Source organism: Bacillus rossius, chromosome 1 (genome assembly GCF_032445375.1).
Source record: "Bacillus rossius redtenbacheri isolate Brsri chromosome 1, Brsri_v3, whole genome shotgun sequence".
NCBI lineage: Eukaryota > Metazoa > Arthropoda > Insecta > Phasmatodea > Bacillidae > Bacillus > Bacillus rossius.
Window position 1 is genome coordinate 299338787 of NC_086330.1, and position 18454 is coordinate 299357240.

General features: G+C 35.6%; 1 protein-coding gene across 1 annotated transcript; it reads left to right on the forward strand.

Annotated features, from left to right (window-relative positions):
• The first annotated feature begins 4245 nt into the window (after positions 1-4245).
• On the forward strand, positions 4246-17052 carry LOC134527812 (uncharacterized). The gene is made up of 3 exons (XM_063360763.1): positions 4246-5160; positions 8631-8824; positions 9863-17052. Exon 3 carries the CDS (start codon positions 11899-11901, stop codon positions 13078-13080), a length of 1182 nt encoding a protein of 393 aa, XP_063216833.1. The 5' UTR covers positions 4246-5160; positions 8631-8824; positions 9863-11898; the 3' UTR covers positions 13081-17052.
• Positions 17053-18454: the final 1402 nt, after the last annotated feature.

Genomic DNA, 18454 nt, shown 5'->3' on the forward strand with positions numbered 1-18454 from the left:
AAAGAGATTCCTCTGTTACCGGTACAAACACAGTCTGAGACTGTACCTCACAGTGCCTTACATCTTGTCCCACAATATCCTTATCTTCACAAATTACAGTTTCAGGTAAGTTATCAAATTTCCTTTTCTTTTCTTGTACATACTTTCTGTCTGGTGATTTTCTCTTTACTCCAACAGTTCTGCTTAAGTATGCAGGGCAGCCAGGAAACAATCTAGGCACATCATCCGCTTTTAGTCTCGGTCGATTATAAATCCCCTGGAAAAAAAATCTAATGAAAGTCTTTTACTAAAATTACTTACAAGCATTTCAACAACCAAGGTACAGTATATGACCAGTATTTTAGCACTGTTGGAATATAGTGCAGTAAAATTCCAAAACTAACCCCTGAAAAAAAATTACTGTCAGTGTACATTTCATTCTTACTAACGAATTTATTGTATGTTGGCAGTGGATTAGAAACTATACCTACTTAGTTCCACAACTTAATATTGAATCCAAAGTATAAAGGGGACCACGATAGAGGCAGTAATTGGACGCGTGGAGTCAGACACAGATTTTCACATTGTGGAAATTGTGCCGGACGATGGCACTGATCCGTGGGTTTCTCTGGCCTCACCTTTGTCGCCTGCCCTTACATTCTGGTGCTGCTCCCCAACATATATCAACGCAGTAGTGTATTTAGCAAAACTAATGATAAACACGACATAAGACATAACTGTATTCCTGCACCTAGCCATCCTCATGCACCTGAATTTACAGCTCTAAAAATATAATAACATACTTACCTCTGCAATTACAGTGCCAAGCTGATCTCTGTGCACAATTCTGCGGACAATATCAGCATCAATGAAATGTTTCTCGCATACGAAATGACTGCTTTTTAATATAAAGTCCTTCCTTGGAATTGCTGCCTGCCACAACAATCGGCGTTGTTCATGTTTGGGTGCACTGAACACATGACACTTGTCAAATGAACTGTCATAATTTGTTTTACAACCTGGAGCAACGCAGAGATTTGGCATTGTACAGCACAATGAATTATTTTAACTTGGTTAAAAAAAATTATAAGGTTCACATTATTTCAAAAACTGTCTCCAATAACCTCTCCACCATCCCGCCCCAAACAGGAAAATCAACATTACTCAAAACTTGCGCACTTCAATGTTCAGTTTTATGCGCATACATAACTATTTTAATATAAATAATAAACATCAAAAATATAAAACAACATGGGCGTCTCTGGCATATAAATTTTGGTGGGGACATCAAAAATGTTTTTTAATGCTACCTCTGTCAAGTTTCAGTTTGAACCATATTTTTTTGTTCATGCGACAATCTGTGGTAAAGTCATGTCATAGCTGTTTATAAATTGAATTCTGTACTCAGATAACAAACTTAGAAGAATAATCAACTCAAAAACATATCACATGTGCTGACAGGCACTACTGAATTGTGTTAACATATATCACTTAACTTACCTATTTTGAAATGCTGATTGGACCAAAGATTGTCCTGCGACGGTCACTGGCTACAACAAAACTTGCTGCTAACTCTTCCAGGTTGAGAAGGTCTAGCAAATCTTGGTGTGTGTGGCAGATGATAACATTATTTAAACGTTTTTGAGACATACTGTTTCTTAAATATGTTTTTAGTCTTCGTAGGGAGCTAAAACTCCGTTCAGCTTCGCATGAAGAAGTAGGTACCACAATCAAGAGGCGCACTAAGTTTTCTACATTCTTAAACATAGCCCTAACTTCTGGCGACATTTTTCGTAATATATTACGAACATCACTGACACACGAAACACCATACTTCTGTAGAAACATTTTCACCTCAACTGAAAACAATGCGACATCTATTTCTGAATAATTTCGAAGTAGACTGGTAAGATTTTGTTCGTCCATACTTGATAACAATGTATCTTCTAATTTCCGAAGGCGCAAGAGATCGATCTGAGCAAATGTCGATTCTAGAACTTTCAGAGCTGCATCAATCATGGCAAAATATTCTTTCCTGTAATAAACATTGATATGTTCAGGAACCCAATCTTCTCCTGAACCTATGTACTTTCTTGGTATTCTCTTCATTTTTGGCAATGAAATGGGATTCAAATTACATTGTTCTATTTTTTCATTCACTCCTTGCATTATTTCCTCAAAACTTGCTTCGTTGCGAAGGTTTTGAATACTTTCTGAAATAATTTCAACAGCCTTAATCAATCCTGATACAGTTTGCTGCCGACTTTGAAATGACTTATTCAGATACTCCAACATGTCAATTATTTTCTTCCCTAACAATAGACCCAATAGGGTTCTGCCGCATTCGAAGTGAGCCAATAGACCAGGAGCACTTTTAAGCTGCTTTTCGGTTTCAGAAATTTCTTGTAATGTTTCTAGTATAATGTCATATTTATCTAAAATTTCTCGAATTTGGTTACAACCATCTTGTAGGGCAGAGCGGTTTTAATTTACTGATATTACCTATTGGACCTTCAGATTTAGATTCAACTACAGAAACAAACCTTTCTTGTGCTTTAAATGAGTGAGAAAACAAGACACCTAACTCATGAGCCCATTGCATTGCATTTTTAGAACAGGCAGAGACTTCGCAACTTTCCCTTATCACCAGATTCACACAATGAGCACCACAATGTACAAATAGTGCTAATGGCTGCCTCGATTTAATTTTTAATTACCGATTGCACTCCATTATATATACCGCTCATATTGGAAGCCCCATCATACGTCTGTCCCCAGAGCATACTGACAGGTAGAATTAGTCTAGTTAATATGTCCAATATAGCAGATGCTATAGCCCTACCTGTTGTGTCTGTTGTGCTGTAAAGTCCCAGAAAACTTTCATGTGGTTCAAGATTCGCGGCTACCCAACGAATGCAAATACCACTTATGTCGCTGGTACCGTCGCAGATTACAGAAAATATTGGAAGTTCTTGTGAACAAACACTGTTACAAATACACCTAACAATTTAATTTGCCATCATACTAAGCATCTCATTCTGAATTTCTCCAGAAGTAAACTTCTCTCTCTGTTCGTTATGCCACCCATTCAGATCAGGGACATCCTCTGATCGCAGATTTAATAAGCACTGTAGGTTTCTACTGTCTGACACATGGCCCCTTATTGCCAAAACTTGCCTCCTTAAAAATCTAATAGAGCTCAATATTTTTTGAAGGCATTCTTTAGCTATTTTCTGTTCTTGTTGTTTAACAGAACTCAGTTGCATTTTGATAGGCTGACTTAACTGACGATAACTTAAAACAGCTTGTTTATGAGAATCAGATTTTTCGTGAGCTCGAAATCTTTCCAGAGCTTTCTTCCAATTCTTGAAACCGTCCGTTGTGAATGAATTCTCCATTTTCTTCACAAGTATTTTGTCTGGATTTAAATGGCAATATTGATTGCAGTAGAAACAAATAATACCGTTTACATTTTGTTCAATACTTAGCCATTTGAAGTCTTTAAACCACAAAATCTGAAACTGCAGGGTTCGTCCTTTTAGGTTTTGAACAGGAAAGTTCTCTGGCAGTTGAAGTGGTTGATTTGGAAACAAATTCTTATCTGCATCATTCAAAGTAACACTAGAGCCAGCACTTTCAGGAACACGCACTGAAGTTCGTACTTCAACATTACTTTCATATTCATTTAATTGTGTACTTGTTTATTCTTCCTCACATTTACGCTTCCTAATTTTAATAACGAACTTATCCATGTTTTCATTAATATATATAACACCTCAATTCGCGAGTAACTAAAACCACAACCACTCCTACAGTTGGAAGCTTCGGAACTGGCATATTTATGTGTGCGTAGGTGTGTGTGTATGAGCGGATTGAAGGGCGTCGGATCATGTTACTGGAACGTACAGATAACGATAGCAGCATCTCATGTTCTTATTGGCTTTCAAAGAACCGCCCGTCGAACATAATACTCCTGAGATACGCAGTTATTCTCCTACGTGTTAGGGTTTTTTCGAAGAACGTATTTCTAAGAGAAGGAAAAATGACTTACTTTTTCAATCATATGCTTTGTGTGTAGATATTAGCTGACACATGATCTACTAATTTATTTCATTAATGTAATCACACGTATTTTATAAAAATTAAAATACTATAAAACTACTGGTTGTACTTGAAAATATTGGGGGGGAAGTGTCCCCCGCGTCCCCCCCGCCAGAGACGCCCTTGTAAAACAACTACCCTTCTTGACAAACGAGTACTTCTGATTTAGATAAAACGATTCCTATTGTCAACACGCTAAAACTAGACCAGTGTCTTGTGGCGCCAATGGCTGTTTCATGAACTAAATCAGTCAATAAGGGGGTCAAGTTGAATGCATTGCAAGATAGACAAGTGTCCAGGGGCCCTATTCTTGAAACTGTTGGAATAATCCTGCTAGAGGAATGATCCCATAGTTTCATTCCGATAGAGAGCTAAAAGCCTATTCTTGAAAATGCTATAGCGGGTATCGGAATCAACATTGTCGGGGTAACGAAAAGTCTCTATGGAAATGAGGCAACGTTGCTTTTAGTGTTGACGTCACTGATGGAAGGTCAATCACAATGAGGGAAGGAGAATTTCTCATGAAAGTGTGAAAATTTTCCAAAGATAAGTAAATTGACCAGATGAAACATAAACACATTGTTTAGGCGAGGGGTTTGAAGTCAAGAGGGGAAAGTCCGCCATATTGCTTAGTGAACAACATCGTTGATTTCGCCATTTGATTACATTGCGAATAGTTGAAAGTTTGTTAATTTATGTATCGTTAATTTGGTTTTTGAGTGTTGTAGAAGATAACCTTTCACAGGTAAATTGTGTTTGATAATTTTAGTAAAATTCTGTTTTTATCTGCTCTATTAGTTGCTATCTATATGATATTTAAGATGCAATAGACAATGTCGCAATTCCGTAGGACCAAATGTAATCAGACGGTATTGAAAAAGCAGTGTTACGCATCAAATGTTAATAACTGTTGGATGGATTAATTGTTAAAGAACGAGATATTAGTGTGGGCGATGGCTACCCTGAATTGTTGGCTGGGGAGAAGGATTCAAGGTTGAAGGCATAGTTCGAATTTATGGATACGTAAACAAATAGAAAGCATTCAGTTACCTTTCTTTGTTTAAACTACATCTGGGTTAGGTAGGTAATGATGGAACTGATTATTGATGTTTAAGGGGTAATTATCTCGACTAGTCCCTCTTCCTTTAAAAAAAAAATGAAAAAAATTGGCAATATTTTTATTTGTGCTACAAAATTTCCTCTATTTAACATATTTTGTGGAGATAAGAAATTCCAACTCGTTTAGGAGATATCGCTGTTTATGAATAATAATTAACATACCTGTACATTGGTGCGGACTCTGGCGAATTCTTTCCTCATGAGCAAATTATATTTAATTACCGTTTATCGCGAGCCAGGCGTGTCGTGGAAAATTCTTTTGGTAGCTTGCTTTTTTCGGTGGAGAGTCTACAGGCGGCCGATACTTGCAAGTGTAGCAACTGTGAATGCTATTGTGAAAGCAACAGTGTGTCTTCACAACTGGCTGCTTGAAAAAGAAGCTGGAGTACACCCAGTTCAACGAAATTGCACCCCTCTTCACCTAACTGACTCAGAAGACGATGGTGGAAACACAGTTCCAGGACAGTGGAGAGCTGAAGAAGGTGACAACAGTGCTTTAAGGAACCTGCCAGCATATGCTAGGTGGGGTTCCAGGAACTTTGCTGCAGCTCCTGCTCAGAACAGAGAGAAACTGACCAATTTTTTCTTGAGTGCTGATGGCCAAGTAGACTGGCAAGTGTTAAAACTTCCAAGAGTATTGTAAAATAGTGTTATAAGGGTCATATAATTGCTTAAATATTTTTTGAACCTTAGAATTTATTGAATAGTAAATTTTATCATTACTGTGTTATTTATTTGTAAACTATAAGTACAGTACTTGTTGTTTGGAATTTTGTTACAAAGTTGTTTTGCATGTATGCATATTGCTTAAAAATATCTTATAAGACCCAATTTTTTTTTAAATATTTTAAACAATTTACTAAGTAACAGTCAAGAAAGTTGGATATTTGCTCTGTTTTCTCTGGTTTCAGTTACAAATGTTGCTATATTGTAAAGACAACAACTTTAGGAAAGTACAGCCTGTGTCCATTTTCAATATTGTAATAATGCAATTATATTGTAAATATGTATATGTTAAAATATGTGTATGATTTTGCAGATGTATACATAGTAATTATGATGCAGTCTTTAACATAAAATTTATAATCAAAATTCCAAAATGTTTTATTTTAACTTCCTAACACATTTTACCATTATTTGCCAGGAGGGTGTTGTGATACAAGTGGTTTTCCCCTAGTTTACATTTTTAGTTGTATAGTTACATTACACATTAAAAATACTGTAAAATTGTTAGAATGGTTGTTAGTTTAACTATATTAGATATAGTTAATAATAGTATTAACAGTTGGTTAGGTTAAGCTAGCAACATTTAAAATACTTTCAAATAGTGTGCACAGTTGGTTCAATTTGGTTGGCTACATTAATACAACTGTAAAATCACTTTAACAGTTGGTAAATAATCACCGAAATACAATGTAACCAATAACCTATTCAACCATTTATATATATATAATATATATTATATATAATATATAATGTATTTACCCCAATGTAACCACTGTTTAAAATGATTGAATACTAATAAACTATTTGAAGTATCACAATGCTCTCACATGACTGGAAAATATATCATGAAATATAATTATTTTAGAATAACCTTGTATACTGCTGATAGAGGAAACCTACACTTATTTTGCATTTTGATTATTTGTGATGAATAACACTTGTGCTTTTATGAAATACAAAGTGTCTAACGGATACCAAAGTATAATTGTAAAAGCATTGATCAAAATGGTCACATACAGCCTGAGAAAAAAAAATCAATTTTTATGCTCAAATAAAAAAGAATAATTAGAGCTAATAGATATTTTAATGCATTATCTGGGGGGGAGGGGGATGTTATTTTTGCAGACATAATTTCCTGTTAGTCATCAATAAGTCATCAATATCACTTTCAGCATCACATATTAGGCTGAAAAGTTTTGATTTCAGGGCAGCTTTTTTTTTTTTCTTCAGGGAAGCAGCAATACTTTTGCCGAACATGTCGTCTTCGTCGTCTTGGGGCTGATCAATTTTGCGGAGAACTTCCTGCTCAAAAAGAGACATTGTTTCACTTGGCCTCTTCATTGGTTTTTTTGTGCTAGACATATTGTTTTGCTTTTTATTCACACTTTCCCTTGGTCATAGACAGAAAAAATCATTGGGAATTAGTGTTTCAATGTGGGCATTACAGTCTTAGTCACTAATTTCTGTCAATACTTCAGGTTCACATTGAACCTGAATACTACACACACTTCCTTCACTACTTTGTCTGCTGGCATTTGAAATCAAAAATTTGTCTATAAAGGTCATCAAGTCAAAATACTGCCAGACCTTTACCTTCTTGTTGGCCTGGCCGCTCTTTACTTGCAACTTTTCTTTTTTTTACGAACGTACGTGTCGCGTAGAGATTGCCATCTTTTCGAACAATAGGCAGCTGAAACAAACAAAAGCAGTTCTCATTAAAATGTTTAAAGCTTAAACGTACATGATAGCAGTCACTGACAGTGCCTACTATAATGTAAAAATGCAACGTAGGCTACTAACCATCGCAATCTTCAAAATTTGATACGATCTCAACCCAAGTTTTCTCTCTTAGAGATTTATCTCTGTATTGTTTATCATATATATCATACATAAACTCCTTCTCCCGTACATAATGAATGAGTAAATCCTCAGAAAATTTTAAAGTCATGTTAGGACGAGTTAAAAGCCGCTATGAAAATGTTCAAACTGTGAACACTTGAACTAACAAAAACAAACTCTGCAGGCTTGAATTATGAAAACAATTGACTGGTGCGACCAACCATAGATATCATTTCATCCGTTCATCCGTCGAAAGTATAAGTTTGCCAAGCTTTTGACGGACAGACGGATGAAATTTTTCGGGCCATCTTATTGGCTGTAGGTCACGTGATTGACGGACGGATGATGGACGGACGGAGGCGACGGGCTATTATGATTCTGGCTTTACTAACCTAACATAACCAACCATCCACAATGTTTTAAAGTATTTATAATGTAGCTAACCTATCCTAATCGACCTTAAGTTGTCCAAAACAAGCCACACGCACACACTTGGCAAAGGAAAAAAATTTTGGCGGCCGCAGCAATGTACAGGTATTGTGCATAATGTTTAAACGGCGATTTCTCCTGAATGAGTTGGAATTTCATGTCTCCGCAATTTGGGTTAAATAGAAGAAGGTTTATAGCACTAAATAAAAGTGTTCTCAATTTAGAAATTTTTTTTAACTAAATGACTACACTACATAATTACCACTAGTATAAATTGAACATGTTATGATATCAAATATTAATATTTACGAAGTCCACGGCTCAGAATTCTGTTCTTAAAAAAAGTCCCATATACTAGGAAATTGTCAGATTTTTTAATCTTAATTCGTGATTGTTATATATTCAGTTTTCATTGGTTTTTTCACCTTATGGTTTAGGTTTCCGCGAGATGAAGAAAGTCAAAATATGTGGATTCCTACTGTACGAGGAAAAAATTGGCAGCCATCAGACTACTTTATGTTCTGAACATTTAACAGAAGACTGCTTTGATAGGACATCTCTATGCTGTATACGACTTTGGAATCATGCTGTGCCAACAATATTGCTAGAATTCCTGTCGTATTTGCAGCAGGTAGGCAGAATTCTTTTAATATTTCTGTAATGGAAAATGAAATTTGAAGTGATATTTGTGTTGAGTCTGTGGGGTACAGTTAATGTCATGAGTAATGGGCAAATTTTGCATATTTTGGTGGTGACCATTTTAGAATTATCATTATACCAATAATGTACAACCAAAGTCTTCACATCAGCATAAAATAGTTATTCTAAAAAAACTTATTACAACTAAAATGCCTGCAAAAATGCATCTTGCCATACTGCAGGCACAGTGCCTGTGCAATGACTAAACTCAGTGAGAACACATTTCATAGTCAATAAAAATGTAGCATAATTCACCCTTCGAAATAAAGATTTAAATAATTTCTTTGGCAAAAGATGTTAAGTATTTAAATTCCATATACTGTGTTTAGATTCTATGAAAGGGTCTGGAAGGTTACCAGTGTAGGGATAGGGAAGATTCCACTCGCCAATGGGCTGTAACTCACGTGTGAGGGTAATGATAATTATTATTAAAAGCAAGCCAATATTTGAATAAATTGTTTTAATACCTTACTTACACCTTTTTTAAAGTATTCCTTATCTTGACTTAAATACTTTCGGTTAAAGGTTTTAATTTTATGTAGTTAGTCCACTATTTTGTGTTATGTAGTATATTTAACAAATTTTTTTTTTTAACACACTAAGACCAACAGCTTCTGAAGAATTTTAAAACAGATTTTAGTCTTCTGATAAGGAAGCTGTACATTTGACACATGTGTAACTTACTGGCTATAATGACAAATTGTTCCATTAAATATGATTTTTTTTTCCCCTAGGGTATGTTTTGAATTTCTTAGTTGTACTAAGAACCTGCATTATCTGTTAGTAAGTACCCTCTGTGGTGGATTCGGTTGGCAGGCAAATTTTCTGTTAAATTCATTACAATAAGTGTGGAGCATTCTTGTGCTCTATATTTTTCACAGACATTGATTGAAGTTGTATGATTGTTGTGTACCACTTGTTTAACTGTGTGGGCACTTAGCATTATTATAATTTAATATTTTTGTTTTAGGTACAAAAAAAAACTAGGAAGGTATCTCGTAGAGATGTGGATACAGCCAGTTCTTCCGCAGAAGTAATTGTTGATGGTGAAGAACTTGGTGAGAGCAACACATGTACCAGAAGTACATCAGTGTCGCCAGACAGAGTAATGACTAGTCCACTGTAAGAGCAACTTCACATCAATCTTCGTAAGACGAAGGTTCAGTATGCTGCAAAGGTAAAACTATTGCAACAAAAGACTAGGAGACTCTTAAAGAAAGTTGCCAATTTAAATACTCTCTTAGGAACTCTCAAACAAAAAAGATTTGTGAGTTTGGAAGAATTAGACGTTTTGAGGTGTTTGGGTGATTCGAATGGTGAACTTTTGAAAAGGCAGGCTGCAAAAGCAAGTCATTCAAAATTACGAAGGACATTTTCACCTGAGCTGAGAGCATTTGCTGTAACTCTTCATTATTACTCTCCTAGAGCATACTGCTATGTCCGAAAACATTTCAGTTCTTGTTTGCCACATCCAAAATCAATTTTTAGGTGGTATAAATGTGTAGATGGTGAGCCAGGTTTCACAGCAGAGGCATTCAAAGCTGTTAAGATTAGGGCACATTAGGAAAATTTCACAGTTGTGTGTGCTCCTTTGATTGATGAAATGGCTGTAAGACAGCATGTTGAATTTGATGGCCAGCAGTACCATGGGTTTGTTGACACAGGCACAGGTGTAGATGGGGATGACCGAGAAGTAGCTAGGGAAGCGTTGGTTTTCATGCTAGTTGAAATAAATGCATCTTGGAAAATACCAGTAGGTTACTTTCTGGTGAATGGCGTAACATCTGAGCAGAAACAAAATTTAATTGAGCAGTGCCTACTCATGGCTTTGGAAAGCGATGTTAGAGTTGTGTCCTTGACTTTTGATGGTGCAGCTGCTAATTTCTCTGTAGCAAAAGACTTTGGTTGTCAATTGGATCCAGAAAGACTTACGACATGGTTCATTCCTTCTGGCTATGAACACCGGTATTTGTTTTTCCAGATCCTTGTCACATGGTCAAGTTAGGTAGAAATGCCCTTGCAGAAAAAAAAGGAATTCAGCACTGCAAATGGTGAAACTGTTTCATGGCAGTATGTTGTTAGGCTTCATGAATTTCAAGAAACTGAAGGTCTCCATTAGCCAATAAAGTAAGATTATTGCATGTACATTTTCAAAATCTAAAAATGAAAGTACGTTTGGCAACGCAAGTTCTTAGCACTTCAGTCGCAGATGCTTTAGATTTCTTGAGAAATGTAATGAAACTTTCTGATTTTCAAGATTCAGCTGCCACTAGTCAGTTTATTAGAATTATTAATGACTTTTTTGATATCCTTAATTCCAGGAGCATGAGAAGTATTAACAAAGCATGCTTATCGACCACATGGGTGTAGACATAACATATGCAGTGCTAAATTAATATATTTTTTTTGGTTTCTCGTAAGCTCTTCAATATACTGCAGAAAATATTATGTTCAAGAGGCTTTCTTTATTATTGACTTTTACATGTTGTTTCTGTTTACGGATTTTAATTTGGTAAAATAATTAAAAAAATTATGTTTGCAGACGTACGAATACTGAGACATCTTCAGAGAACATGAAAGAATGTGTTCAGCCTCCTGAAGAACATGGCTTTTGTTTACCTACAGCATCTCCTAAAAAAAGTGAAGAATCTCTGAAGTACACAGTATCTGGCCGTCGCATTGTTGACATTAATTACTTTTTTAACAAGCTTCAAGAAGTCAGTTCGCATGGTCCTTTTGGTTGTACTTTAAATAACATGGACATAGTGAGTGAGAAGCGACATGGACAAATATCTATTTTCACCCTTCATTGCAATATGTGTAATGTCAAAATGTCTGTGCAGACAGACAATCCAGCGAAACAGGCAATGGATATGAACACTGCTATTGTGGCCGGAATGATGTGTATAGGCGCAGGCCATCGCCAACTTGAAGAGTTGACAGCAGCCATGGATGTTCCTGCTATGTCTGTTAACACCTACGGGAAATATCATAACTTAGTGTGCGATGGCTGGGAGTCTACAGCTATGGAAGAAAACGAGAATTGCAATTGAAAGAGGTTATGTTGCTAATGGAATTCCAGTTTTACCTGTTGTTGCTGATGGGACATATGCAAAACGATCTTATAAGACTGGCAGCTACAGTTCATTGTCTGGAATGGCAGTGATTGTAGGATTTTATACAAGAGAGGTTTTCTTCATTAGTGTGAGGAATCAATATTGTTCTATATGTGCGTATGCAGAAAGGAATGGAAAGGAAATCAGAGTCCATATCTGCTACAAAAACTGGAATGGCAGTGCAGGGAGTATGGAAACTGACATAATTTCTGAGGGTTTTCGATCCAGTATTGAGCTGTATAGAGTGATATTCTGTACGCATATCGCAGATGGTGACTGCAGTGTGTACAACATACTGTTTAAAATACGACCATATCCTGATCGCACTGTGGTAAAAATTGAGTGCAGAAACCATGTGCTACGTAATTATGCAAATAAATTGAAAGAAATTGCAACCAATGGCCAACTTCAGCACATAAATTTGCGGAAAATTCTAGCTGGCAGCATTTTAAGAATGAGAACAGCAATTGTGTCTTCAGTGCGGCATTGGAAGAGCCATACGAGTTACAGCGAACTAGAACAGCTGCGAAACTTCAGAGAAGATGCTTTGAATGCTCCACGGCACATCTTTGGCGATCATTCGGGGTGTCAGAAATATTTTTGTACAGGCAAAGAGGAAAAAATTATTATACCAGAGCTACGAGAGAGTGGAATTTTGTCATTGATCGAGGATGTCAAAAACCGTTGCATTTTGAACAATGCAAGAAGTCTCTTGAAGGACGCTGACAGCAATTCACCAGAGCAGTTCAATAATATTGTTGCCAAATTTGTAGGAGGCAAACGAATAAATTATTGTCTAAGAAGGAGCTATCGTGGACGGAGTCCTGCTGCCGTAGTGGCATATAACACGAGAAGACCACTTTACAAACTGCACAAATTCATGTACAAGTTTAGTCCAGGAAAGTACACCAAAACACTTGAGAATAAAAGGTCATCACTGAAACATAGAAACAAACCAAAAAAGTATGTGCGCAAGATTACCACCTACAGCTCTAAATCCTCAAGGTTTCCCTTTGAAAGTGATTATGGTCCCCAATCTCAAAAGCCAGACATGACATTACAACCTAGCTAAGGAAGTATTTTTAAAATCCTTACCCTCTACATTTGAAGAGCGTGAGAAACTGCAGAATGGTACCCTTTTACAAAGCGAGTGCGGCCTGTGGAAAGAAACTAGGAGAAAATTGTTGACAGCTTCTAATTTTGGCACTATTTGTAGGCGTAAACCACATACTTCATGCCAAAAATTGGTGGCTACATTGTTGTATGAGGATTTCAATACAGATGCTGTGATATGGGGTAGAGATCACGAAAAAGAGGCAGTGAAAAAGCTAGAAGAGACTTGTGATGTACAAGTAAAGGCATGTGGACTGTTTGTTGATGAAGAAATACAATTTCTAGGGGCCAGCGCAGATGGACTGATTGAAAGAGATGGTATTGTGGAAGTAAAATGTCCATCTTCTGGAGTAAAGCCAGAAGTTCTAAGTCCTGATGAGTTAATTCTTAAAAGAAAATGCACATTTTGGAACATATCTCGAGACAAAAAAACTGTTACAGACATTAATATAAGAATCACCATTTTTTCTACCAAGTTCAAGGGCAACTTCATGTGACAAGGCGTAATTACTGCCTCTTCGGGCTCTGGACTCCAAATGGAATTAAAACCACACATATTCACAGAGATGATCTGTTCTGGAAGGATCAAATGGAGCAGCAATTGACAAAGTTTTACTTAAACTGTATGCTGCCAGAACTTGTAGACCCGCGATGACCGCGGTCGTTGCCCATACGAGATCCTGACTATATTACAAAGGCTATGAATGAATTTGCTGCAAGACAGCACAAACTTAGTGTCAAGAAACCATCAAATTCCAGAAGAAATAAAAGTGTACAAGCTATTGCCAACAATGATGAACCCGAATCAAAGAAGACAAGAAGAAAATTGTGTCTTTGAATTTGATTTATCACCATCCATGATGAAATCGTCTCATGTAAGTCATTATAAATATGCCACATGTTACGCTCACCTGAACTTTACAAGACGTTTGCATTTGATACTTTAGTACAAACGCATGATATTGCTGTATTGTTTTTGGGTATGTCATTTTATGCATTGTTCAGTTCTTAACTACATACATACATTTCCAGTGCGATAGTGTAACGTACTAGTTATGTGCTTACTACATTGTATGTGATCCCAAAACGAAACAATTGCAGTCATAGTCATACTATGACAGATCAAGCATACTTTATGAAACCTCTGTAATAATCATCTTGTACATGTTGTAATATGAAGAAAATTTCCTAGATAAATTGAAGAGAAAACATATTTTCGCTACTGAAAACACTTCTGCTTATAACATAATTCATTAATGCAATATATTTTATTGTGAAAACAAACAAAACTAGTGTATTAAAATGAACTATATGCCAAAATATATGTATGGAATGTTTATGGCAGCAGATGAAAAAACACACACAAATTCTTGCAATAGTTCCAAACACTTCTAACAAAAAAACTATATATGATAAAGCAGTTGCCTTTTATTATTACTAATATTTAACTTTTGCAAAGTACTAGGCCTAATATAGCATTTTAGTTTGGTATCAAAGCTTTATGTTCAGTTATTTATAGAAAAACCTAACCATTTTTTAATTTTGATTTACTTGCCATTTGTTTCTTTTCTTGTGCTTTTAAAATATATTTAGGGTCTCTGCATTTCATTTTCCTCTTTATGCAGCTATCTATTATTTCAGGTATCATGCATTCTAAGTAGAATCACGTCAGCTTTGGTAGTATCTTGTCATGCCAAAATTGTTCATCTTTAAAAATTCTTTGAACAAAGAAGTCATTGCTGCTGTAGGCAATGAAATCGCAATACTGTTTGTTTGAAATGTTAAGCTGTCCCTGAATTTGGTAATGAAAACTGTGAGATTTCTTGAGATGCAGACTACCGTCTTGTTCTTCTAAACAATTCAAGCGCTTTCCTTTAAGTACATCTAAAAATTTATTTTCACCAATAGAAGGAAAACATTTTACCTCTACAATGCTATCACTGCCTACTAGAGCGTCTGGAGAAGCACCGAAGTAGGGCACTGTCTGAGACACAAATATTTCACACTTTTCTGTAGTCACGTCAGTGATCTCTTCATATTTGCACAGTGCTGTTTTTTCATGTAGCCTTCCAAATTTAATCACCTCAGTATGTAGTTCTTTCTTTAAGAGAATGTTCTTCACAAGATTGTGGCAAGAAGTATGATGTAATCTTCGAATTACTAATCCAAAACTGGATGCTGTAAGACGATTCAGACGTGTTGTTCACCAAAGTGCTTTGTCGTGCTGGCCTTACGTATTCCTTTTTAAAGCGAACAGCTTATCATGAGTACAGACATCGTCACGTAATTTATTTAGTAATTCTCCCGCCTTCTTCTGCATTTCAACTTCAGGTATGTCTGGCTCTAAGCTTTCTGCTCTGTAATTGTTATCTAAAGCAATTGTACCTTTCTTCTTCTTTTTAGGCCATTTGGACTTAATGAACTTGTTGTTCAGACATTTTCTGAATTTTTCACGCCTAGAGCACAATATTTTCAAAGTTTTTCCTGGACTTCTTCCACACATTTTTTTCCACGCAATGGTGTGCCACGATGGACCTGATGAATGAGAGATTCCTGCTCCAATGACCCTCTTTGTGTATGGTCAACTCTTTTACCACCACAGAACTTTGAAACGAGACTCATAAACCTGAAAATAAAATTGGTAATATTTCGTGAGAAAACAAGTTTAAAACTTGGTTTGTTATAAGCAAAAATAAATAAGTACCACACACTCACACATAGGCATACATGACAAAATACTAACGTACCTTTCAGCCTGATTTGTTGTTTCGTTTGCAGTCAGTCTATCTGCATTACGAGTAATGCGGTCCATTAGTTTCCTAATTTGATTCGCTAAGTTGCTTGACTCTAGGACTGGCATAATGTCATGTTCACCGATGGTTTTGCATTTGCAGAAACTGCCGCACTTATCATGTCTTCCACACACATGTTCAAGTGCATTCGATACATCAGTCCTGATAGCCACACATGCTTCAGCTTCATCTTCTAGGGTTGAAGCAGATTTTATTGCAGTTCTCACTCCTTTTACCAGACGTTCTATTCTCGTCACTCCACCTACAGCTTCAGTCAGAACACGTCTTCCTTGTAGTGGATATGCAGTGTTTCGAGCTTGTTTATGTAAGCCATCACTGAATGCCCTCGTAATATGGTTACTGCATTCAGTTTTTTTCCACATAGCGGCTGTAGGACACCTGTTCTTCAATGCGAGCAAACACACTGGAGTCACCATCCCCTATGCAGTTGAGGTATAGAAGTCCATGGTTGTTCGAGACTTTTATTGAACCCTTCCACAATGATGCTCTGCTCCATATTCTTCTTGTAGCAAATGTGAGGTGCTATTGTTTTACCTTCGGACTTGCTGCGAGCACACAAGAAACAAAAACTGTTTCTTACCCCAAGGTAAAGTAGTTTTTTAGTTTCCATGCCAATAATTACAGCCTGTAATAATAACATAAGTATTAAAAACTTTGTTTTCATTAAAACACAATACGAATAATTTGTTAACTTTTATATATTGACTAAAATTAATAACTTAAAGTACTCTCTTTTAGCTGAATTTCGTAACTAAAATTATAAAAAGGAAGGCAGACTACAAATGGAAATATTCCTTTCAGCACAGCCTAAAGGTGTAGGTAGATGGAAATACCCTTTACTGCTGGAAATTTTATGTAAACTTCTATAAACATCTGGACCAATTAAATAACTTAATATATAACAACCTATATCTTATCCAATATTACATTCCGAGAAAATGTTTCCAGTGTTTGGAACCTAATTCATTTCGCACTGAATAAATAGCTAACAAAGAATTTCATTTTATGTATACTTTATCTTAAAACACTATTTTGCATCCCTGGCACTAATACGTGGTCGTATAAGAATTTGCTTTGAACCAAGTTTTAAGATAATATTAAGATGTTTCTAATGTATTCTAAACCAATTTAATGGTAAGCAACTTTTTAATAATTTTATAAACCACTGTTTTTACTGTAATAGTTTCTTTTATCAAAATTTGTTTAAGCCAAAGGTTATAAATATGTAATTTTAGAAACAATTTGAACGGATTCGATGGTGTGCCTACTAAGGGAGTTATGAAATTTTTCCACCCCTTGCTGTTATCGTAGGTAGTATAAAAAGTATTTTTGTCAAAACATTTTCGTATTACTCCAACGAGTTTATGATGTGATTTTTTTGACATAATGGGAGTTATTGTGAATTTTCTGTTATTTAAAAAACCTGCTCCATTTCTACACCTTTGGTCGTATTTTGCGCATCAACGAAATCAACCAAGAATTTCCATTATTATATTTCATGTAGGCTATCAGTTTGAAAGTGATTCAAGCAAAATTATGGCAGTTATCGTAATCATTAAAAAAGTTTTATATATATATATATACAAACATACATATATATATATACACACACTACTGAGTTAACGCTGTGACGAAGGATAACGAAAAACTATTTAATATTTTTTTTCCAGCAGTTGCATATAGTAAAGGCGTAATTGATACAATAGGTTGGCTTTCTTTGAAATCTATTTAAAAGTAAAAATCTTATTTTTCAATTATTTTGGCAGAAAGAAGCAAAAATATTTGTTTTATAAAATGGTATTCCCAATATGTGTATTCAAGTTTCAACGATCAAGCAATCAAAATGGGAGAATGAAACATAAAATTTCAAAACAGTCATAGTTCCGGCAGTTGAACTATAACCATGGCCATAACTTATTTTACTCCATCCTCCATCTCCCAAAACTAGAATGTAGGGGATTCCATCTTTTGTGTGATTTTTTTCTAGCGCTATCTCTCTCTCCTTTTCTGCATTATCTTTCATCTGTTGATACAGATTATTCTCCCAAGACTGAAAAATAAAACATGAAAAATTATTTTCTAATTATAATTGTTTGTGTTTTGATGATCAAGTTAACGAGTATTGTATTATGCATTAAGAATGTAAAAATGTGAAGCTACTGGACTAAGATATCCACCCACATCACTATACTCTATGACATTACTATACATAAAAATTATGCAATTCATTTCCACAGAGATATTACGTTTGAAGTTGAATGAATATGATGATACGACATTGCTGGAATTAGGGAAGGGGTAGGGGCCTGAAGACTGATCACGTCACTTTCTGTAACAAATTAACTTTGAATAAAATTGACTTTGTTGCATTAACATATAAATAGTTACCTTCTTCTTAAAAAAAGTAATGGATCTGCCTTTATCACTCTCTGAAACAACTCTGTTCAGTCTAGGAAAGATTAAATATATCTCAGAACTGTCATAAAATTATATATTACAAACATTCACCCAAGTACCTTT